The 22,751-nt window shown below is 54.7% G+C and overlaps 2 protein-coding genes across 5 annotated transcripts in view; both read left to right on the forward strand.

Annotated features, from left to right (window-relative positions):
• Positions 1 to 11,993, forward strand: part of TMPRSS13 (transmembrane serine protease 13) — a 27,351-nt gene extending 15,358 nt beyond the window's left edge. Inside the window, exons 11-12 of the mRNA XM_081797359.1 lie at positions 10,056 to 10,113; positions 11,945 to 11,993. Coding sequence (XP_081653485.1) covers positions 10,056 to 10,113; positions 11,945 to 11,993 — 107 coding nt within the window. The remainder of the gene's footprint in view (positions 1 to 10,055; positions 10,114 to 11,944) is intronic.
• FXYD6 (FXYD domain containing ion transport regulator 6) overlaps positions 9,953 to 22,751 on the forward strand; it is a 31,270-nt gene continuing 18,471 nt past the window's right edge. Inside the window, exon 1 of one of the 4 annotated variants that reach the window (XM_081799395.1) lies at positions 9,953 to 10,113. The gene's annotated coding sequence lies outside the window, so the exon portion shown is untranslated. Of the gene's footprint in view, positions 10,114 to 10,180; positions 10,205 to 22,751 lie in introns of those variants that run through there. The other 3 variants (XM_081799392.1, XM_081799390.1, XM_081799394.1) reach the window with 3 other exon arrangements.

Here is a 22,751-nt window from a genome sequence, read left to right on the forward strand (position 1 = left end):
GGCCACTTATAACTGGGCTCTGCCTTGGTCTAGTGATGGTGGCCAGGGTAGTAGAGGAAATCAGAGAAGGCTTCCTTGAAAAAGGGCTTAGGGCTAAGGTCTGAAAGCTAAGGAGGCATTAACCAGACCGAGATTAGCAGGACGCATGTTCCAGTGGAGAGAAAGTTTTACATCTCTTTTTCCACCCTCAGTGGGAACCATCTTGCCAGGAGAATCTCCTGCCGTTCCCCACATTCCTGCCTTTCCCCCTCAATTCGCTCTTCTCCCACCTCTTTTCCCTCCCGAGGCAGGAGGAGCACATCTTGGAGAATGCAAAGAAGACCAGAGAGGTTGGAGCCCAGAGAGCGAGGCAGGAGCGTGGGGCCCACGGGTGCTGAAGAGGAGGCAGGACCTTGTGTCTGAACATGCCCGTGCCTTTGAGCACATGTGTGGCCATCTGAGAGCTGTTGGCGGGTGTATGAGGTGGCTGGTTCTCAAAGTGTGGTCCCCTGACCAGAAGTATCAGCATCCCCTTGGTGGGGGGGGGGGGCGGTGGGCAGCAGTTTGTGATTTAACCCCTGGCGGTTGAGATTTGCACATCAGTTTGAAAAGCATTCCCAGAGGACGTGAGTGTCTGAATGCACCTGTGTGGGACAGGCTTTGGGATATTTGACTTGCAGGTGGAGGTTTGCATGGAGGCATCCTCGTGGCGGGAAACTCACCCCATCTTCTTGGCTTTGTCCTCTCAAAGCACTCCGAAGTCTAGGGCAGGCACTCTGGGCCACTTAGCAGATATTAAATGACGATGGTAATGAAGATAGGTAGATAGGTCTCCAGCTGAGCCCCTATTTCTCACCAGTCCCTGGGCAGAGCAGCCACGAGGTGCCCTTCTTTTATCACAGACAGAAATCTAATCTCAATGGTGCAGAAAGCAGGAAATTCACAGTGGGAGAGCAAGAGAAATGGCCTATTCAGAGTGGAAAAATACCTCCTTGCACGGCCCCTAAGCTGATGGCCAGGGCAAATAGAACAATTTCCTGCCTATCCCTGGCTAACGGCTCTGGTGTGCAGGGAGAGACAGAGAGGGCGGGGCAGGTGCTAGGGCCTGGGCCCCACACAGGGCAGGGCTTGCGGGTGGCTGGTGGCTGTGAGAAGGTGTCCTTGTATCATAGGATCATGCACGGTGGGAGCCCCGGGGAGCGGAATCTCCTCCTGGGAAGAAGGGGTCAGAGTGCCTGAAAGCCAAGCACTAAGGTTGCATCTTCACCAAACGAAACCCCAAACGAGTACCCGATTTGCACCCAGATTCGCGTCCTGGCTCTGCCGCTTATCAACTCGGCGACTCTGAGGAAGTTGCTTCAGTTCTTTCGGGCTCAGTTTCCCCGTCTTGGAAATAGGGGTGATGGATCATAGGGTCTGCATCGCAGGGCTGATCTTCGGATTAAGTGAGGTGATGCATGTGAACTCATTAGCACTGCCAGCATACAGGAAATGCTCACTTCAAATTGGCAGTGGCTTGACATGCAGTTCCCTGGCTCTGCAACCTGAGCCAGCTCGGTGAGTTCAGCTGGGTTGATCAGGGTCCCCCAGACACAGGGTGGGGCCAGTGATGCTTGCATCCCTCCCAGAGCACCCAGGGTCCTGGTGGTCTGCAAAGGTGTCAAGGTCAGATGCAGGCGGCATGTTACATGGTGACCTGCCTCGTTCCATGCCTGGCATGTGGTAGGGTCATAGTGGGTGTCAGTTAAAGATCAGATTCTATCTTGGGGCTGGTCAAAGTGGGTTTAGTGAGGACAGGGAAGTCAAGAAAGGATTATTGACTGAGCAATTGGCATTGCTAGGCAGCATGTACTTTCTGAGGGTTAGCTTGATGGGTCCCCACAAGAACCCTATGGAATAGAGAGCAGCCTTAATACCATCTTCCCAGAGAGGAAATGGACACTCAGAGAAGTCAGGTGACTTGTTCAAGACCAGCAGTCCCGGATTCTAATTCGCGGCTCCCCATGCTCATCCTACCAGCCTCTTACTCCTTTTCCAAAGGAACCTGCTCTTCAGTGCGGAACCTGCAGACAGCGTTACCGATTCAACCGCTGAGCGAGAATTATTTGCCAAAGAAAGAAATTGACCAGCCTCACTCGTTTTGCCCACTCTGACGACAAAGGTAGTTCTTCCGTCTGCTTGGCCTTGACCTCTCCTATTACAAGCAAAATCCCTTCTCTTTTGTTCAGTCCTCAGCACAGGGCAGCTGGGAACACTTAAGTTATGTGCTCTGTGCATGGCAGCTCTTAGGAAAGAATAGGAAGCTAAAAATAAACCCACTTGGGTGGTGTCTCTGGGGCCTCCTATAATGATAAAGCGGGGGGTTGGACTCCGAGGGGACGGGGGGTGGAGAGCAGAATTCTGACAGCAGATTCAGAAGCCTTGGCCTCACAGATAGAGTTTCCCAGTTCACAGAGCTGTCTCCCAGGCCCTGGTCAGCTTTCTTAGCAGCCCAACGGGGTGGGTGGGGGCTCAGGAAGTCTGTGCCATGGGCCCTCCCCTTTGGGCAGCCGCCAGTCCCGTCTCCCCTCCGTGGGTGGAGGAACCAGATAAGAAAACAGACCCTAGATGGACTCTTGTAAATCCCTGTTCCTTCCCAGCAGGCCTTTCTGAACCTGCCAAGTAGATCAGACTGCACCTCCCATGTGTCTCATTGCAACCTCCGTGCCTGGGTTTGCTCTTTTCCTGCCTCAAACCCCCATCCTCTTCCTTCAGAGGTCAACTCTTTTAGGAAGGCAGCCCAGATTAATTCCACCTTTTATTCTGATCTTTCTCTTACTCTGGATACTCTTGGGATGTTCACATTAATTGGGACATTAATAATTGGTACTCACATGTACAAGGCTTAGTTAATATTTTAAGATAGTTACCATGCATTTAAGAAAGCATCTGTTTTTCTCACTCCTCAGGACACAGAAATCCTGAGAGATAGACGGGCAAGGGAAAGAGTGGGCCAGTACTGAGAAGACCTCGCTCTGGTCCCGACTGGGCCACGAACAAGCTAGGTGACTTTGACTTAGTCAGTTCCCCTCTCTGGGCCGTGGGCTCCCAATTTGCAAAACGTCCTCTAAGGCCTCATCCGGTTCAGATATCCCGTGGCTCTGTTCAGGGCTCTGTGCACAGAGCTCTCTGGTGCCCTGTTTCATCCAAGATGTGGCCTTCTCTCTCTTGCCACGTGTGTCCCTGGCCCGGGTTCCTGCAGCTCAGACGCACTGTGCGCTCTAGGGCTTCAGACCCACCGAGTCTGCGAGCCACGAATGAAGCCGTCCACGGGAGAAGTCACGGGGAGGCTCAGCTCTTTCCCTGGCCCTGGGCAGGTGCTGTTAAAAAGCTGATGCCCAGGTCCTGTTCCTGGATAATCAGATTCATGGGTCTGGGGTGGGGCCCAATCACCTTGCTTGAGTCATCTATTGCTGCAAAACAAAATGTTCCCAAACTTGATGGCTTACAAAACAACCACCATTTTATTTACTCAAGATCTGAGGAGTAGGAGCTGAGATGGGAACGCTGAAGGTGGCTTCAGTCCTTTCTCCACGTTCTCTCTCTCTCTCAATCTCTCCAGCAGGGTAGTCTAACTTCTTCTAAGGTGGCTGGCTTCCAAGAGGTGGTGTTCCAAACATTGAAGGCAGAGCTGCAGCTCTTTTACGGCCCCATCTAAAAAGTTATACGGCGATCGTTCTGCCTCTTTCTGTTGTTCAAACTAAGTCCCACGGCCAGCCCAGATTGCAGGGAGGAGAGACAGATGCCACCTTGCCATGGTCGGCGCTGCAGAAGAGCCCGTGGGATGGGAGATACCATCGAGGCCATCTTTGGAAACGCAACTTACCATAATTTAAGAGCAGTCTCCAAATGCGTCTGCTGTGGCCCATGTCCCCGGAAGCCTGCTTTCCACCTCCCCCTTTCGTCTGCCGGTCAGACCAGGCAGGCTCAGATGGCCTCACAGCGCTGGTCTGGGGGGTCTTGTTCTCGATGCACATTGGTTTTCTCTGTCAATATCACTCTAATCTTTTGCATTAGTAAGTACTGATTATCCACCTATTATATTGGCAAGTGTTAGAGACCAGGTGTTAAAAGCATAAAATAAGAAAAAAAAAAAAAAAACCTTAAAAACACCCCCGAACAAAACAAACAAACAAAAAACATAAACTAGACATCCTTCCTGTCTTCAAGTTACTCACCATCCAGGAGCAACCCACTTAGGGGATTGCCCCGGTCAAATCATTGCAACTCTCCTGCTGATTGGGGAACTGAAGGTTCTGAGTTAAACTTAGGAAGACGATTGTGGACTCTCTTTTAAACAATGTGCCGGGAAGGAGTTGTGTTCAAGGGCTATATAAATGTTTAATATTTGAGTGAATGGCCAGAATGGTGAGTGTTTTATGCCCATCGCCTCCCACCAGCCACATCTAAAGTCCATACAAGGCCTGAAAGATGAAAATCAATAGAGATAATGCTTTAAATGGTGGACATCAAACATACCTTTGGTCCGAGAGGCAATTACATGAACAACAACATCAAAGAGAGAACGGAATGATAGGAGGGTTGAGAGAGATGGAGAAGTCAATGAACCCAAGGGTCCATTATAAACAGACAAGAGATATAGTGTCCCCACGACCGCAAGTGGTCTGCTGACCTGTCCGGCGTCCCTCTTGGAAGCCCATTGCCATCAGAAATGAGCCCCTTTCCCAAGACAGGCCAGGCACTGCCCCAGGATGCCGGGCCTGCCTGTTTCTTGGGAGAAATGCAGCTTTATCTACAGGCACTGAGTTTGCCCTGCACGGAAGTTGCTTTCCCCTCATGGCAATTAGTCTCCAGGCTTCACACAACACTCTGCTATAAAGTTCAGCCACCTGCCTGCCCCAGATCATTTTTATTGCTCCCCTCAACTCTAGCTTAGGCTTTGGGGAGGGGGTGGGAGTGGGGGATGCAAAAGAGAAAAAGTGGATGCAAGTCTTTCTTGCCTGGATGCGTGACTGGGCTAGTGGGTTATTGTCTGGTTGCAGGGCTGGTCAAGAGACTGAATGGGGGTGCCTGCTGGGTCCCTATGGTTCTTCCTGGCTCAAAAGCTCAGCTACAGCCTCTGTTCTGAGCCTGGATCCAGTGGGTTGAAGGAAGTATATGATGATAAACAGGTGCCTCTCCTCACAAACGTTGGCTCCAGGCACTCCGGAAGGGGTGGGGGGTTCAGACGCCTGCTTATGCCAACAGGCTGTCCGCTTCTCTGTGCATGGGGAAAGCAGAAACACGAAGCTATTCTGGTCTCGTCTAGGGAGCCATTATGTATTGAATTTCCAACGTCATTATCTCCAAAGGGCAACATTGCTCGTTTTCTCCCATTTGCATTCACTGGGAAAAGACAAATGGGTGCATATTTGTGGAGTGGAAAGGCGGGGTGGGGGGGGGGGTGGGAGGGGAGGAGTAGTCATGTGCTCGATTTGGACAACCAGCAGCTCTGGAAGAGGCATGCTCATAATTAGAGACTGGCACCTTGAGGTGACACTTCACACTTACACGGCAAGTTTAAGTTAATCAGGCAGAATTAGTTCTCTAGACTAATGGCACTGGGGTGGATTTTTCACTTAGAAACAAATCTCATGCATGCTCTGGCGTGCCTTGTTTCCTGACATATGTTATAGTTTTCCTGTGAGAAGAGAGGGTGAAGTTTTATTTCAGACCTCCCCCACTCTGCCTGCCTTTGCATTCTTCCCTTCTCAAAATCCAGATCCTGCTATAAAGGTGGCTAAGGAAGGGGGCACTCTGGGGGGGCCGGCTCCAGGAAGAGAGGTGCTGGGGTTGGTATGTGTTAGGTGTGTGCTAGTGTAAATGGCAGGTAGGGGTCTTCCAGGTGAGAAAGCTTCGCTCGTGCTGAATTGCTGCTTTCTCATGATGCAAGGCTGTCCTTCCGAGGTGTTCCATCCTATTCGTGCCAGTTAGGACTGTGTTGGCTACATGGAACAGAAAACCAGCTACATTTCTGTAATGGGAGCTGAATTTTCTCAGGTGACAAGAACTCTGGAATGTAAGAAGGCTGCTTTATCTCTAGGCATCACATTCATATTTCTGACAAAAAATGGATGAGGAGGAAGAGGAGGAGAAGTAGGAAGGAGAAGAGGAGAAAGTGTTCAAGGTGAATCTGGAGAGGTTGGCTGGGACACAATCGTGCAGGGTCTTGGGAGCTACAATTCCCTTGAATTCAACTAGTTATAGATGGGTCACCAGGCAAGACACTGGGGTTTACAAATGGAGTGAGAGGCCAGGCTGCCCCCAAGGACTTCCCAGTCCATTAAGGCCACACACAGGCAATTATACATAGTAAAAGCCAGACGATGATATGCACCATTATAAATGCAGAGTCACAACACCGTTCGTTCGTGACAGCAGGACAAGACGGCCTTAATTTCAATAAGATGATGTTTGGATTTAGCTTTGCAGAGTAGGTAGGATTCTCACAAGGGGAGAAGAGAAAAAGGGGATGTTTTAAGCAGAGAAACTATACGAGCAAAGATTGGGGGCAGGCAAGCAGGCAGCATATTCAGATCATTGTGGGTGGCCCTCTTGGGCTGGGGGACAGCATTTGTAAGGACTGGGGTGACAGGGGTGGGGATGGGATGGGGAAGGCCGAGCAAAGAGTGGGGTCAGGAGATGAAGCACAGAAGATGGGTGGGTACTGTGTTGTAAAGACTGGACGTTGTATTAAGAAGTTGGACTGTAGTGTGTAGAAGACACGGAGCTGCTGAAGGTTTGAGTCACATCTGAGCTGCAGAAAATACTGAAGAGTTGACAGCCAGGGGGTGGGGAGACTAAGGCAGAGTCTCCAGCAGGCATCTAGCAGCAGAGAGAACTGATCTAGAACAGAAGCAGTTGGGGGAGAGGAGTAAGGATGGTACATGACTTCCCGGGTGAGTGACTGGGTGGGGGCAATGCCATTTAGGAATTCAAGAAAGACACAGGAGGGGAAGCACTTTTGGGGTGTGGGGAGAGTCAAATGATGGATTCAGCATGAGCAGTGCTGGGTCCCTGGGGATTACTCCTCTAGGTCTCTGGGGATGAGGACCAGGCTGGAGAGTGCAGGGCCATCGGCCCTAAGCGGATGGCAAAACCATGGCTGTGGATTGGATGGTCCAGGAATTGTGTAAAGCGACAAAGTTCCCCACATGAACTGCTTGAGGGAGAAGTCGGAGGGGTTCAAGAAAGACAGGTCAGGGAGGGCAGAAGGGACCAGGTTCAAGGAGCAGTTTGGAAGTGAGCAAGCTCTTTCAGACAAGGACTTAAACGGTTCTCTCCTGGGGTTTGAGGGCTCAGCATTTGGCTGGGGGGAGGTGGTACATTCGAACTTCTATAAAGCAAAGTGAATGTGAGTGGATTGAAAGTAGCAGTTGGTGGGCAGACTGATGCTTCAGTCTGCACCCGAGGATGCACCCAAAAGCCACCTTGGAGGGTTACCTGCTAGGAGAGGCAGGGGTCTCTCCCCAAGATTTCTGGTCTTGCCCCTTTAATTTTCCCTGCTGGCCCTCCACTTCCAGTCAGTCGGTCTGCAGCCCTGTGTCCCGGGTGCTGACATGCTGAAAGGCTATTTTTGCCACAGTGCCTGGGGACGAGGCGAGTGCTACCCACACGGGGTTTTAGTGTTTAGTAGCACAGTTGTGAGTTACTTAGCTCAGCCCAAGCTTTAAAGCGTGAAGCTGTCCCTTGTGCTCCCAACAGTTAGGCTATCCTTCTGAGCCTTAGGTCTTTTCATGGCTCCAATTCTGTCCGCGTGGGGAGCGTTTTAGTAACGGTTTCTAGCCTTTCTTGTCCTACTTCCACCATGGCTGTGCGCCCCTGCCCCAGCTCTCTCTCTCTCTGCTCCCAGGGCCTTCAGAGAAGCCACGTTCTCTTCATTTGGGGGGCCAGGCCCGTTTTGCAACTTCACATTAGCATTGTTCTCCTCACAGCCCCTGACCCGTCGCTGTGGGGTCCCCCTACATCCTAAGCCAGCCACTCCCCAGTTCTTGCTTGCAACAGTTTTCCTAATGCCCTTCAGTGGCTTCCCATTGTCCTGAGGATAAAAGCTGGATTCACCCAGGAACTACCAGGCCTGCCTGGTCTAGTATCTGTTTCCTACCCCAGCCTGTCGCCCCTGCTCAAGGGCCACAGTGGCTCCTTCCATGCCATGCCCCTGGTCAGCAGAGCTAACAGCTGCATCCAGGAAGTAATCTCGCCAAACACCTTGGAATTTTCTGCCGGGAAAGGGGCTGCTACTCCAGGTGACTTGGCTTTGGAGTTCCTTTTTTCCCCAAACAGGCTTGCAAAGCCTGGGTTTGATGTGTCCCCACCAGGAGGAACTCCGAAGAGCAGCACAGAGAAATGGCCGAAAGGCAACATTCAAGGTCATCTGGGAGGGATTAATCTGCTTGCCCAAGGTCGTGGGCCTACCAAGTGGTGTGGTTTCGTCTCTCTCACCACCTAACGCAAAGGAAGAGGGAAGACAGCTGTCACCAAATCTTCCCTTGTGGAGGAAAATTCAGGGACAGAAAGGTGACAGGGTCTGTGTCAAGTCTCATGGATCGGCAAGATTGCAGCCAGGCTTAGAGCTTTAGCTTTCAGAGCCATCCACAGAACTTGGGGACTGTCTCAGAACCATGGCCATTTTGTCCAAGGTCCTGTGCTCAATGGGTCAGAACTGTCATCCTGTTGGTCTCCCTTGGGCTACCTACTTGTTCTCAGTAGCCACTTAGGGCTTCCAAATCTGTGCAAAGCCTTTTTGAATTCATGATTACCTTGGGGTTTTGAGACCTGATCATTTGTTGAAATAATCAAATCATCTAGGGTTAGAGCTAGAAGTGGCCTTAGGAGTATCTAGTCTCCTTCCTTTCGCAAATAAAAATACTAAGGCTGACGGTTGGGGGTGTTAGAGGTAGGGCTGGGCCCCTTCTCGGCGGTACCCCTGGTCCCAGGGTTGGGGGTCTTCAAGGAAGTCCCTGTGGCCCTGCCTAGGTGTGGATAATTACAGTGTCTCTCGGGAAACACCCCTCATCCTGTCTGCCCCAGTCCTGGCTCAGCCTGGGCAGCCTTGTGGCAGGCAGCATGGCCTCCTGGCTCCCAACCGAGTGGTCAGCTGTGTTTCTGTGGTCTCTGCCAGCCCCTGACTCGGCCCCTTCCTACAAGCCCTGCTCCTCTCAGTGGCGGCTGGTTTGTTGAGCACTCCCTCTGAGCTCCTGGGCTCAGCCTCCCCGGAGGTGAGTGTTCCCACAGCCATTGTCGCCTGTGAGGAAACTGAGGCGCAAGAGCTTCCCTTAGCCATTGGCTCAAGGTTACATCACGGGTAGACGTGCAGAGCCAGGATTTGCATCTTGAAATTCAGCTGTCATCTTGAATTTGGAGGCTGAGGTTGGGGTGGGCGGCAGGATTGCGACCCGGCGGGGCCAGGATGAGGGGCCCTGGAAAGGGGGTTCTGGGCAGCACACCTGTCAGTCGGGTGAGCCCCCCACCCCAGGCTCTAGCTGGAAATGACAACTACAACCAGAGCGCGCTCAGGCGCCCACGACACGCCATTCATGCTTCGGGTACACATTCCCCTTAATTGCCAAGCCTCCCAATTAACGTGGGTTGCTGTGTCTGGTGCTGGGTTATTTTCCCGTTCCCCTCAGTTTACTATTTCGGAGAGACACTAGCTCTGTCATTGTGTTTGTCTCGCTGCCTTCCCACCCCTCCCGAGAAGGAAACCAAAAAGCCGCGGCTGGTGGCAAATCCCGGGCGCGGGCCCGCCCCCTCGGCGGCAGTCTCCTGTTGCTTCTGGAGCCGGCCCGCCCTCGGAGACGCGGCCCCCCTCACCCTCCCAGGAGCGGGGAGCAGAGGGGCTGCGCGCGCGACGCCAGCCGGTGACACGGCGGCGGCCCGTCCCCGAGCCCGGCCCGGCCGAGCCCCGCCCCCCTCTCCCACCCCCGCCGGCCGCGCCGCTGCCGCCCGCCCGCCCGCCCCAGCCCTGCGCAGGAGGGGAGGCGGGAAACACGCGAGAGCCTCGCCCACCGCCCTGCCCCCAGCCCCGCCACTCCCAGGCTCCTCGGACTCCGTGCGTCCTCCGGGGATCGTCTGCGACGGGCCCGCGCTGTGCAGGTAGGCGGCGGCGCGGGAGGCAAAGTTGGGCTCTTCTTCCGAGGAGGGCGCGAGGCCGGGCGCCGGGAGCTGCCGGGTTTTGTTTGTTTCGGTGGGTGTGAGCGGCCCTCGCGGGCCCGGGGCGGCCCGGGCGGCGGAAACGCGCCGGGGCTGTAAACGCGGAGGTGGCGTCGGAAGGGGAGCGCGGCCGCCTTGGGGAGGCCGGCCGCGGCGGTGGGGGCGAAGCCGGTGGCCGGCAGCGCGCCGGCCGCTGCCGGGAGCTCGGAGCTACGGTGTTTTGGAGAAAGGGAAGGGGCAGCTCCCACCCTGTATCCAGCGGGAGTTTCCCCTTTGTTACTGGGAGGCTGTGGACACTTGAGCGTGGGCATGTGAAGACGGGGAGGTGGCTGGATGCGAGTGTAGACACACCAGCAATACAAAATGGGGCGGCTGGTTTGGTGTTGGGCGGCATGGGAGCTGAGGCTGGGCGGTGGGCAAGGGGATGGGGAGAAGGTAAAGAAGGGCTGGGGTTCCAGAGCATGGGATTCATGAGAATGTCTGCATTGGTTGTTTTTGGTTTTTTTTCCTTCTTGTTTATCCAGCCCTGTTTTCTTCCAGGGGGCCTCCCTGATCCCCCATTCTCCCCTTTCCTCATGCCCAGCCCCCGTGGCAGAGCCTCCCCCATTGTGTCTTGCTGGGCTTCCATGGACACTTGGAAGAGCAGCCCCGGCTCCTGGCGCTTGCTTCTGGCTCTTACAAGTGGTGGCTGTTAGAGAAAGCACCCGAGGGTGGGAGCAGCTGAGCTGGAGAACGGGCCTGGTCAGGCCCTTGCCGCCAACCCCCAGACATGGGGGGCTGGCTGCTGAGCCTTCTGCCCAAGACCGTGGCCTCTGTCTCCACTTCCTTTGTCTCCTGGGCGTTGCGCCCTCCGGCTGGGCCCGAATTTCCTGGTTTGGAGATGGGTCAGTGGGCAGCCCATGTCCTCTATGCAAGGACCCCCACCCTGGGGGCCCAGCGCCCTCGGATTGTGGATGTGTGGATGTGTGTATCTGTTTCTGCAACTTAGCCTTTTGCACGTGACCTCCCTGGTAGTTGCCATGGAAACTGCTCTTCAATTCCCAGCCTCCCTTCCTTTTCCTGCCCATTCCTCACCTCCATATCTCCTCCCCTCCCCCCAATATGGTTGCCTGGATACTGGTTATCCCTGGCTTCTCTGGCTGGGAGACCCTGGACAGCTAGCTCCCACACGGGACTGAGTGGCCGTGTACCCACTCCAGTCCTCCCCACAACACGTCACAAACGTGCCCCTAACACTCCAAACACTTATACGTGCATACCACATTACACACACACACCCCACGCATTCTGTTGTGCCACACACTCCATCAACACGCTACACATACATGTCTTATCATATCACAAATAACACACCAAATTCACCGTACATAGACCACAGGGGACTCTAGCACCCTCAGTACCATGCACACCACCCCGCCATCCCTCTGTGTATGCTCTCACACACACCAACCATGACACACACACAGGACTTCTAAATAGGTCTCAAGCTGGAAGAGAGAGGGCAGTTTTCTGCCTCATCTAACTCTGTGCCGGGAAGTGTATGTCGGGGAAGGCTCAGGCGGGACGGAAGGAAGACATCTCCCCGGGAACCCTGTGGAGGAAGGTAGAGAGAAATGCACTTCCAGATTCCCTCAAAGAGGAGTCCCTCTTCTGGGTCCTCAACTCAAGAGGCTGAGCACAGATCAGAAATTCAGTCCCTCGGCTGCTGCTTTCTCCCTGCCCTGACCCCGAGAAAGTTTGAGGCTCCTGGCCCCAGTTGGCCATCTCCTCTCAGCCCCCGAGTCTTCCTGGCTAACGGGATCCGGCAGCTCCGGGACCAGTAGAAGGCTCAGAGCCTCCACAAAGGAGGGAGGACGGGTTGTGGCTGAGCAAGAGAGCAAAGGGGGTGGGAGAGGGCAGGGAGAAGACACAGAGTGGAGACAAGGCAGGGAGGAGAGGGAAGCCAGAAAGAGCGGGAAAGAGAGGAGCTAGGCAATAAGACGGTACGAGTTGGGCCATCTGCTCCCATTGGGCTTCCGGCCACCCTCTCCCCTGTAGGCACATTTTCCTGCTTTCTGTGGCTCCTCCGGCCATGTCTGTGCACCTAGGAGAAGGAGCCGGTTCGCAAAGGGCTCTTGCATTGCTAGGGCTTCTCCAGAACCGCATGGCTTCTATGGTGTTCAAGTGATAGACACAGAGGGAAGAATGGCCTTCCTGGCCTCTGGGCTCTTTGGACTGACGGAGGGTCCATTTCAATCATTCAGTGAACTGTTTTAAGTACCTACCAGGTGTTAATCGCTGGGGACACTCGGGTGAGGAAGAAGAGAATCCTAGATTTCTCAGAGCCAGAGGGGCCTTGAGGGAACATCCACTCAGGACATCACGTAGTGATCACGCACCCAGTGGTGGCCAAGGCCTTCTGGCTGCTCAGCTGGGATTTGTGACACACACTCCCATCCCACATCTCTTGTCTTCTTTTCTCTCTTGCCAGGAGTCCTCTGGGGACTGAGATGTCCCTTCCAAATGCCCAAGGTGGGTACCCTAGTGAGCAAAGAGCCTGCTCCATGATACTGACTTGGAGGGTGTGGCAAGGAGAGGGAGGGGACAAAGAGCTGTTCCTTCGCCTCTGGAAGCTTCCCACAGCCTTAGGTGAGCCAGCCCACCTGGATCTGCCCTAAATCAGAGCACACGCTCCCCGGCTCCCCAGTCCTGTTGGACTTAGCTGGCTGCCATCTGGAGGGCAGACTGTGCCAGGCAGCCCCTAGGACTCACTGTCTAACAAATCACCCACCCACCTCTGCCCCAGCGCCTGAGCGCCCTGGAGGAAGCAAAGCAGTCTTGACAGGCGAAGTCCCTGGAGGCAGAGAGCCTGTGGTAACAAGGCTCTGAGCCCGGAGGCACAGACCCAGGTTCTAGTCCTGGCTCTGTCCCAAGGGCAAGTGCATTCATTCCACAGATATCCTTTTGGACGCAAACGGAGCTTTTCGGGGAAGTCAGAAATGGTTTAGATTGATTTCAAGCAGGTGGAAGCCTCCACAATTTTAGACCTGTTTCTACATCTGTCAGTAAGGGGGTTAGATTCCATGATTTCTAAAGCATTGCTTCCTCTAATTTTTTGTAGATTATACAGTCTTGAAAGAGAGCCCTTTTCTCTCCAGGTGCCCAGTTGTATTCATTATTTCATAATACAGGGGTTGCAGCTGAGCTGAGCAGGAAAGGGGCTGGTCTCTGGTTCCTTTGGACAAAGTCTCCCCTTCCAGCTGGTCGGACAGGAGGTGCTCCAGAAGCTGAGACTGGGCTTTCTTCCCTCTGGCTGTGGGAGCCGGCCCCTCCTAGACATTGGTCTACCTGTTTTGTTCTGCCAGGATGCAGACAGGCTGGGAAGAGCGTTCAAAGAGCCGGCCTTGGTGAGGATGAGATCCAGGGCCACCGGTCTTGGGTCTGTGAAATCCCGGGGAGGGAGAGCCTTTGGCCAGCTGGTAACTGTGGCCAGAGGAGCTGAACAGGGCCCTCTGTCCCTGATGAGCAGCAGAATATCTCTGGCCCAGACAAAAGCCTGGAACCAGTTTGGCAGTATCCTCTTTGCTCTGGAATAGGAGGGAGGAGGGAAGACCTTGACCTGGGGAAGTATGAAGTCAGCTTGGAGCCCACACAGGAACACGTTTGTTACAAAGATATTCAGGGCAAGGGGGAGCATGAAGTCCAGGAAGGGGGCTAGGGCCCTGGGGACCAGGCTGGGCCATGGGAATGTGGCTGTTCCCGCTGCTTAGAACATCTGACTTGGGTCAAAGGGGGCCGAGCAGGAGGGAGTTGGAATGACAGTGACCCCCACACAACCGGAGGCCAAAGCCAGGCTCCGAAGAGACCAGATTAATTCACGGCCTCCTTTTAACAAATGGCCACTGAGTCCCTTGGATGCGTTGGGCTGGGTGGGCGTCTCAGGGCCCAGCGGAGCTGTGAAATGGCAGTCCCCCACTCCCAGAGCCCTACTGCTCAGCTGGATCGGTTGCTTTACCCTGTCCCTTCCTCCCATCGGGACGGCTCTGCGACCTTCCTCCGCAGGAAGGGCCTGGCACTCATGCACACGTGGGCTCACACGTGCACACACGTTCCCTTTCTGACACATACCTAACCTTCCATCCCTTGCCCACACACCCTCTCACCTCGCCCAGCTGCAGTCTCACACCCAGACCACTGTGACGGCCCCTTCTCTCACTCTGTCGGCCCCGATCCACTTTCCCAGTCATCCCGCGGAGGGGGTCCAGCTGCGTCACACGTCCCTCGACTCTCCCTTGCCCATTAACGAGGACAGGTGCCGGGCGCCGGCGCTCAGGCTCTTGTAACCTCGCTGCAGCCATGCTCCCAGCACCGTCCCCAGATGGTCATCCCTGGCCTTGTATTTGCCTCCCGTCTGCCTACACTCAGGTCCTGCCCGGGATGAGCCCTGACTCTGGCCCCGCGGAGCAGGGGCTGGTGGCCTTGGGAGACACACGGACTTGGGTTCTGCTCTGGGTTCTGATGCTTCCTAGTTTTCTTGACTTTTTAAGCCTCAGTTTCCTTATCTGTCAAGTGGGCGTGAGGATAATCAGGGCGAGCTCTGTAAGGTGCTGAGCATGGTGCCTGGCGTTTAGCGAACAGTAGATATTAGCTGTTACGATGACGATGATAGTAATGACATTATTATTATGAGAACGGAGTAACTATTATTAAATCAGCCTTCGAGGCTCCTCTCAAGTGCTCGTTCTTTCAAATAGTTTTTTCCGAATTCCCAGTAAACAGAAATGCTTTCCTCCTCCCTGGCCTGCTGAACTCCCTGATGATTCTTCCCCGAGAGTGGGCGGCCCACCGTGCGTGCATTTTAGCGACATCCACACGTGTCTTCTCCCCCCCACCTTCCTGACCTCTTCAAAGGCAAGGTCTGTTCCCCACACGGTACCCGGCGTGGTGCTGGACACATGGAGAAAGTCCAGTGAGCATGTGTGAACTGAACATATGGGAAAAAGTCCTCACCCACTAGGAGGTGTGGAAAGCCCACTTGTCCCTCAGAGCTGTCTCCCTGCCTGGCCCTCACACCCAGGTGCACACCACACACTCTGAGGGCGTGCACTCCTTTATGCCCAGGTATCATCTCCCTGTGCCCAGTTCCTTTGGCAGAGTCCAGAAAACAAGAATTTGCCCCCATCCGAGGGCTGGAGGCTGCTCAAGGTCTGACATCAGTGGAAGGAAGGTGTTTCATCATTCCATTTGGTGACAGAGCCCCAGAGAGCAGAAATGAGGCAGTGGAAGGGAGAGAGGCACTGAGAGAGGTTTTAAATTCCTTAAAAATCCTATGCAGATGCTCAGGTTGTTCTGAGCTTGGATTGGCTTATAACTACAAGGGATAATGATCCTGAACACCATTCCCTGCATCATTGACATTTCTTGTGCTAAGTGTTAGAGCTCCAGAGATGCCCAGAATGTGCCTCTTTCCCCAAGGAGTCCATAGTCTGATGGGGGAGACACACGTGGGAAGGGGTGGGGGCCTTGGTTCAGGGGGAGCAGCGGAAGGAGGATGTGTGGCAGGAGCGAGGGGACAGTGTGTTTCCTGCAGTGGAGGCAAACAAGGTTGGGTAAATCCTCCCTACGTGCATTTGCACCCACCTTCACCATCTGGAGGTAGGGCCAGTTTCCAGGTATGCAGGCCTGTGGGTCAGGGTTTGTCCCCAAGCCACTGCCACTGTGAACCAAGGCAATGTGAATACATGAAAAGCACTCTGTGGGCTCAAACACGCAGGCCAGAGCTGTGCTTTCCCGGAGCTGGGCTGGTGGGTAGAGCCGTGCAAGGGGGCTGGCCAAGCTGCCTGGTCCTGTGGTCTGCCTGTGGGGTGACGTGGGCCTGGCCCCACGCCTCCGGCCCTGGCAGCTGCTTCGAGTTTCTGTTTCTGCCTCTGGGACTGCTTGTCCAGCCTCTCTTGAAGGGGCCTTTGTTAGCAGGCATGCGGAGGAGGTGATCCCTTGGCTGGCCTGACTCACTCACGTCTGCCCAGCCCGCTGGGGCTCTGGCCCGGGGCTTCTGTGCAGATTCCCCGGAACTGGATGGAGTTCCCCTGGGCGACGGGTCCCGGGCCCCTGTGCTTGCCGTCAGCAGGCCGCAGCCCCGCTCCCTGACTCACTTGGACGGCTTGTGTCACTGGCCGGTGGCGGAGCCGGCCACACCACCCTGCCCCACGCACCTGCCTCTGCGGGCTGGTGAGGGCTGGCGTGGCGCCGTGGACACTCATGGCTGGTGCTGACAGTGGGGCGACGGAGGGCACTGTGCCCCCACTGGTGGATCAGCTTGGGGTCTTTCCAGAGAACCTTTTAGAAACCAGGCCTGTGTTCGTGATTTGTGAACTCTGTGTGTCCCTTTCTAAGGAAAGGGCCTTATTTTTTTTCATGGTTGGTTCTTTTCTTCCTTTGACCATGTTTCTCTTCCCAGAAGGAACTCCACGTTAAGGGTAACGTGCCTCTGGGTTAAAATAATAGCTCCTCTCTAATAGAGGAGCTTTGCCTCTCCCACGCCCCCTGGGCAGCCAGGCTGGATTGGGTCCGGGCTCTAGAGAAAGTGCTTTGGGGCAGGGGACCTGTGGAGCCTCCAGCCTCCCAGCTGTGGGGGCATCGTCCTCCTCCATGAGTGAAGGAGGGTGGTGGGGCAGACCCAGAGATGGGGCCCCTCGGGGAGGCCCGCCAGGCCCTAGGTCCTGCAACGCAATGAGAGGGACCCAGTAGGAAGGGGCCACCCTTGGAGGGGTCAGCATGATGGTCTGGGCCCGAGGTGCCCTGCTACGCATGCGGGCAATGCAGGGAATTCAGTAACGTGTCGCAGCCGCCGTGAGCCCCTCGGGCCTCCTCCAGCATCGCTATCCTCCACTCTCTCCTCAGTCTCAGGCTGTGAGTCCTCTCTGTTCATCAGCCCCTCTTTGGAACTTCGTAAGGGGGCCAGTCATTCCAAGCTAGGTTATTAAACAGAATAATTGATGTTTAATGTTTATTTGAGGGGCACTTAAAATGCAAATCAAGGGAACAGGTTGCCTTTTCCTCTGGAGGCCACAGATCCATCAGTGACCTCTGGTTGGACCCAAAGCACTTGTTTTAAATGCAGCTTTAAAAGCCTTTGCTGGGTTTTGGCTCTGTGGTTCTGAACCATAAAAGCCTAGCTCCTATTAACGGGAGCATCAGATGCCATGAACAGGGCACAGGGCTCCACGCTGCTTGCCAGGAAGGTGAACAGATGTGCGAGTGATGGGATGGGGCTGGGGGCTATTTTGTTTTTAACTGAACTGAAAATTTTGTATTATTTTTTTAACAGATTTGATTTTTTTGGAACAGGGTTAGGGTTAGGGTTGCCGAACAATTATACATTTGCAGAAACATTGAGCAGATAGTGCAGAGAGATCCAACATAATCCCCCCTGCACACAGTTTCCCCAAGTTTTTTTTCTTTTTTTTTTTTGAAGATTTTATTTATTTGACAGAGAGAGAGAGCACAAGCAGGGGGAGTAGTAGGCAGAGGGAGAGGGAGAAGCAGGTTCCCCCTGCAGAGCAGGGAGCCCGATGCGGGGCTCCATCCCAGGACCCCGGGCTCATGACCTGAGCCGAAGGCAGATGCTTAACCAACTGAGCCACCCAGGCGCCCCTGGTTTCCCCAGGTTTTAACATCTTATGCTCGTGTGGTACGTCTGTCACAATTGATACATTATTATTAACTAGAGTCCATACTTTATTCAGACTTCCTTAGTTTTCCCCAATGTCCCTTTTCTGTTCCAGGATCCCATCTGGAACAGTACATTATGTTTAGTCGTTCTGACTCTGGCTCTTCTTGGCTGTGACAGTTTCCCAGACTAGCCTGGTTTTTGATGACCTTGACGGGTTTGAGGAGGACGGGTCATGTATATTGTAGGATACCCCTCGGCCTTGGATTTGTCTGATGGTTTTCTCCTGGTTCGACTGGGCTTACGGGTTTTGGGGAGGAAAATCACGGAGGTGAAATGCTATTTTCATCACACCACGTCACCATCAAGGGTACGTACTCTCAGCGTGAATCATCACTGTTGATGTTGACAGGACCGGGTTTTCGGCCCCTTTCAGCGCCCCCTCCTCCCCCCAAAACTGGCCGGCTGTACTGCCTCAGCTCTTGCAAGTCATGGGGCAGCACGGAGACTTTTCAGCCAGGGGAGCCTCGTTAAGGAGAGAGCATAAAGCAGAAAGTGCTCTGTGCCAAATCTGTGCTAACAACAGGCAACAGGTGCTCGCCAAGTCTGGGGAAAGATGTGTAGAGTTCTGTCCCTAGGCTGCAGTGGTAGTTGGACAAAGACAACTTTCTCAACCTTGGCTGTGCATCAGGGAAGGGCATTCCCAGTGGTGGGAACAGAATACGCAGGGGCCTGGAGATCAGTGCACCCTTGGCAGGAGACTGGAGTCGACTGTCTTAGCTGGAAGTCTGGGAGAAGATACTAGAAGAGGAGAAAAGGGATAGACCTAGAGGGCCACAGTAAAAGTTTCTATTTTTAAAAAAATGAATGAGATACTGGGGCACCATGAATGTGTTTGAGTTTGAGAGGGAAGTGATCAGAATACCGGTGAGGCAGATTAATCAGGCAGCCGTCAGTCTGTCCGGGACGGACGGGCAGGAGGGGGTTGAAGGTGGGGACAGCTGTTGTCATATGAGGCAAGCTCCTGCAGCCACCAGAGGCTCAGCACTGAAGGTTCTGGAGTGGAGTGAGCAACGGAAGAGAAGTCCAGATCAGAGGGATATCGCAGGAGTCAGCATGGCCTGGACTCTGCCACAGATAGAGTGTGGAGGCTGGGAGGCTACCCTGTGGACTGGGTTAGATCGTAAGCTCCTGGAGGGGGACTGTGTCATTCTAGTACCCTCAGTGATGGTTCCTGGGCAAAAGTAGGCCGTCAGTAAAGGTTTATTAGCTTGTTTCCTGGAAGGATAATAGCGCCGTTCCTTCCAAAGTTACCCCTTGTTGCAACGTTACCTTTCTTTGCTCCACCTACGTGCAGGCAGATGGCAGCTGTGGAAAGCAATCTGATTTAAAGACTCAGGCGACAATGGACGTGACCCTTAGGATGAGAAGTTATTTACCTTTGAAAAGAAGCATTTGGTGAAATTAAAACATCTTCCCTTGGGAGAAAGTTGTGGGTGTGGATCTGTTTTGGAGCAGGAGTGGTTTTCGGTTCTATACCCGGATCTAATTCCGAGCCTCATCAGAGAAAGAGGGATCTGCAGCTGGGCAGCCCCCCCTGAAAGGCTGCCGGGGGTTGGGCCAGTAGTTCCGTTGGCTTCCCCAAACCCCGATGGACAGGATCCCTCCAACTGGCCTGGGACACTGCCCGGCTGCAGCAGGCATGCGCTGACCGTCGGCAGGGCAGAGCGGCAGGGCGCCCGGCCTCCGCTGTGGGGGGGCGGGGGCTGCGGACAGAGACCAGGGTGCGGCAGCTGGGCAGGAGGGGGCAGAACTGTGAGCTAGCCTTGGGAGGTTGTCTGGGAAGTAGGCTGTCTTACAAATGGTCAGCGTCGTCAACACCGCCGTCGCCACCCCCGGCACCTTCGGCCACCATGGGCAGGGATCAGGAGCAGGGTGGGGGTCGGGGGGTGCACCAAATACAGTTGCTCCCCGTTTCCCTCACAGCAGCCACAGGTATACTCGGAGATCTGGGGTGGAAGAGTCTCCGTCCTGGTCCATCTTGTCCCAAAGCCCCCTAAACCCAAGAGGCGGGAGGATTAGGGCTGCCCTAGGCATGGTACCCTGGTTTTGCAGAAGTCTGCCTGGCCCCGCCAAGTCTCAGGGCCCGGCCCTCCCAGGGGACACACCGAGGGGACTTCTCATGGAGACAGTGGCTTCTCCCAGAAGGACTTTGGGTTTGGAAGAAGGCTGGGCATCGGGGCTGGGCCTCAGGCTCCCGCACCCTGTCCAGCGGGCTGCCTGGACAGCGGAGTGCACGTGCCTTCCACTGGGCAGCAGCCCTGCAGCTGGGGGGGGGGATGCGGGGCTCCAGATGTTCTCCCCAGGAGCGGCAGTGGTCTGTTGACCTTCCTCCTCACCCCCCCACCGCCCGCCCAGTGCATTTTGCTTTCTCTGCTCTTTGGAGCATCTGCGTGACTAGGGCATGCAGGGCTAGGGTGGAGGCAACGGAGGCAGGCATGGGTGGAGGCCCACGAGGGCCTCACAGGGAGGACAGCGGCCTGGAGGCTTGTTTGAGGTTTCTCCAGAGCAGATTGTCTTGTCTCTCAGCAGTCCCCGCCTCTCTGCTCTGCCACCTGTGTCCTTCCTTTTCCCTGCCTCGCATTCGGTCTCTGTGGGGACTCTGGCCCCGGCTGACCTCGGTTCATTGTGCGGCCCCTTTCTTTGTCTCTCCTCTGCTAGCCTGTCTCATACTTCCCTTTGGGTGCATCCCCTGTTCACTTTCTCTTCCTCTGGGACTTCCTTCCTCTTCTGCTGCCTCGGGCCCTTGGTGTATCTTGCTGCTGTGTCTCTAGTTGGGGGCTGCCCCGTTGTGGACGAAGTGTCACCAGCTCTGTCTGCCTCAGTGAGACTTGTTCTCCCCATGCCACCTGGCTGAGGCCCTGGGTGACAGTGGCGGTTTTTCTTGGGGCAGAACAAGGCAGCGGCTCTGGGGGGCCTTTCGAACCTGTCCAGCCCTGCTCTGCTGCGGGCCAAGGCCCCTCCCTGCCGGTTAGGAGGACGCTGGAGCCTTCCAGAGTTTGGTGGATGGCTGGAGGAAGAAGGCAAGGAAGTGAGAGGAGGGGACCAGGGCCCTTTGCCCCCCGGCTTGGGCTCCTTCTCTCTTTCTCTTCCCCATTTCCCACGAGAAGGTAGAAGAACATGGAGGGGAAGCTGAGGAAGGAGTTGGGGAGTGATAACAGTCATAATATCAACTGTCGATGCTTAAAGAGTAGTCCTGTTTAGCCCTGCACAGAGCTCAGCCCTAACATGACAGCTCCTTTCTTTCTTTCTTTTTTATTTTTTTTAAAGATTTTATTTATTTATTTGAGAGACAGAGAGAGGGTGCACAAGCAGAGGGAGGGGCAGAGGGAGAGGGAGAAGCAGACTCCCTGTCCGCTGAGCAGGGAGCCCTACATGGGGCTTGAACCCAGGACCCTGAGGTCATGACCTGAGCCAGAGGCAGATGCTTAACTGACTGAGCCACCCAGGTGCCCCATGACAGCTCTTTTCATGGCCAACAGCAGAAAGCCAACTCCATCTTGGTTAGACAAGGCAGGTACCCCATTCAGAGCCAAACTGCGGGACGGGCAGCGCCGGTGAGGGGGCTGGTGGGCCAGAGCACCCCCAGCCCCGGCCCGCTCCCGGGCCCTTCTCCCCTCACCTCTTTCCCCGCCAGCTCTTCTCCTGTGGGCTGCTGGATGACACCCCCACAGCCTCCCTGATCCCCACACCTCACAGCTTGGCAGCTTTGACGGGACAGCCCCTGGAGGAACACTGAAGTCTCAGACCCACTCCTCACCAGGAGACCTATAGGATTGGAGTGGGGGAGGATCCCTGTCCCCTCCAAAAGGAGATGCCCTTCTCAGAAGGGAAGGGTGTGGGCAGACCGGCCATAATGGCCCAGGCACCAAAGTGATTTCTTCTCATCCTCACGGCTCCTGAGATGCGTATTATTATTCTCGTTCTATGTTTCAGAAGCAAAGGCTCCACGAGGTAGAGTAACTTGTTCAGGGCCGCAAAACCGCTGAGTGGCAGGGTAGGAGAGTGGTTCAGAGCAAGGACTCTGGAGCCAGTTTGCTTGGGTTTAAATTCAGGCTCTGCTACTTTCCAGCTCCAGGGCTTTGGGCAAGTTACTTAACTTCCCTGGCCTCAGTTTCTCCATCTGTCTCATGGGGATGATCCTAATCATAGCCACCTTCTAGAACTACTGTAGGGATTAAATGAGTTAGGATATTTAAACCACTGAGAAGAGTTCTTGGCGTGACACAAATGCACCCTAATCAGCTGTGCAATTCTGTAATCTGTTAAAAAAAAAAAAATCACCCTCCTGAGTAAACAGCTCTCTATCCAACAAGGGACTATAAATTCTCCCTCAAGGGCGAGTTGGCAGGCGGTGTATATTCACTGTATGAATATGGATGAAGCTAGAGATGCTGGGGAGCTTGTTGGTAACGTTCACGCAGAGGCCCTCTGTTGTGGCCCCCTGTGCAGAGCTCAGCCCACTAGGCTGGGGTGGGAGCAAGGAACAGGGTGGCCACTGCTGGGGGTGGGGGTGGGCCCCCCTCTCCCCGGGCAGCTGCAGTGCAGGTGACTCACCAAGAGGATGTGAGCCCTCCCCTGGGATGAGTCCTGGGCTCCTGGCAGGAAGCCAACCCTTCCTCCACCAGTAGGGAGGCCAACAAAGCTGGGTTGAAGTCTAGAATCCTGTCATCTGCCAGGGGACCGCTCTTTCTCCACCTTAGATTCTTCGCCTTTAAAATGGGTTTGATGAGAGAAAGACATGTATCATATGATCTCACTGATATGAGGAATTCTTAATCGCAGGAAACAAACTGAGGGTTGCTGGAGTGGGGGGTGGGGTGGGAGGGATGGGGTGACTGGGTGATAGACACTGGGGAGGGTATGTGCTCTG

Source organism: Leptonychotes weddellii, chromosome 11 (genome assembly GCF_054177405.1).
Source record: "Leptonychotes weddellii isolate Sample4059 chromosome 11, ASM5417740v2, whole genome shotgun sequence".
Lineage (NCBI taxonomy): Eukaryota > Metazoa > Chordata > Mammalia > Carnivora > Phocidae > Leptonychotes > Leptonychotes weddellii.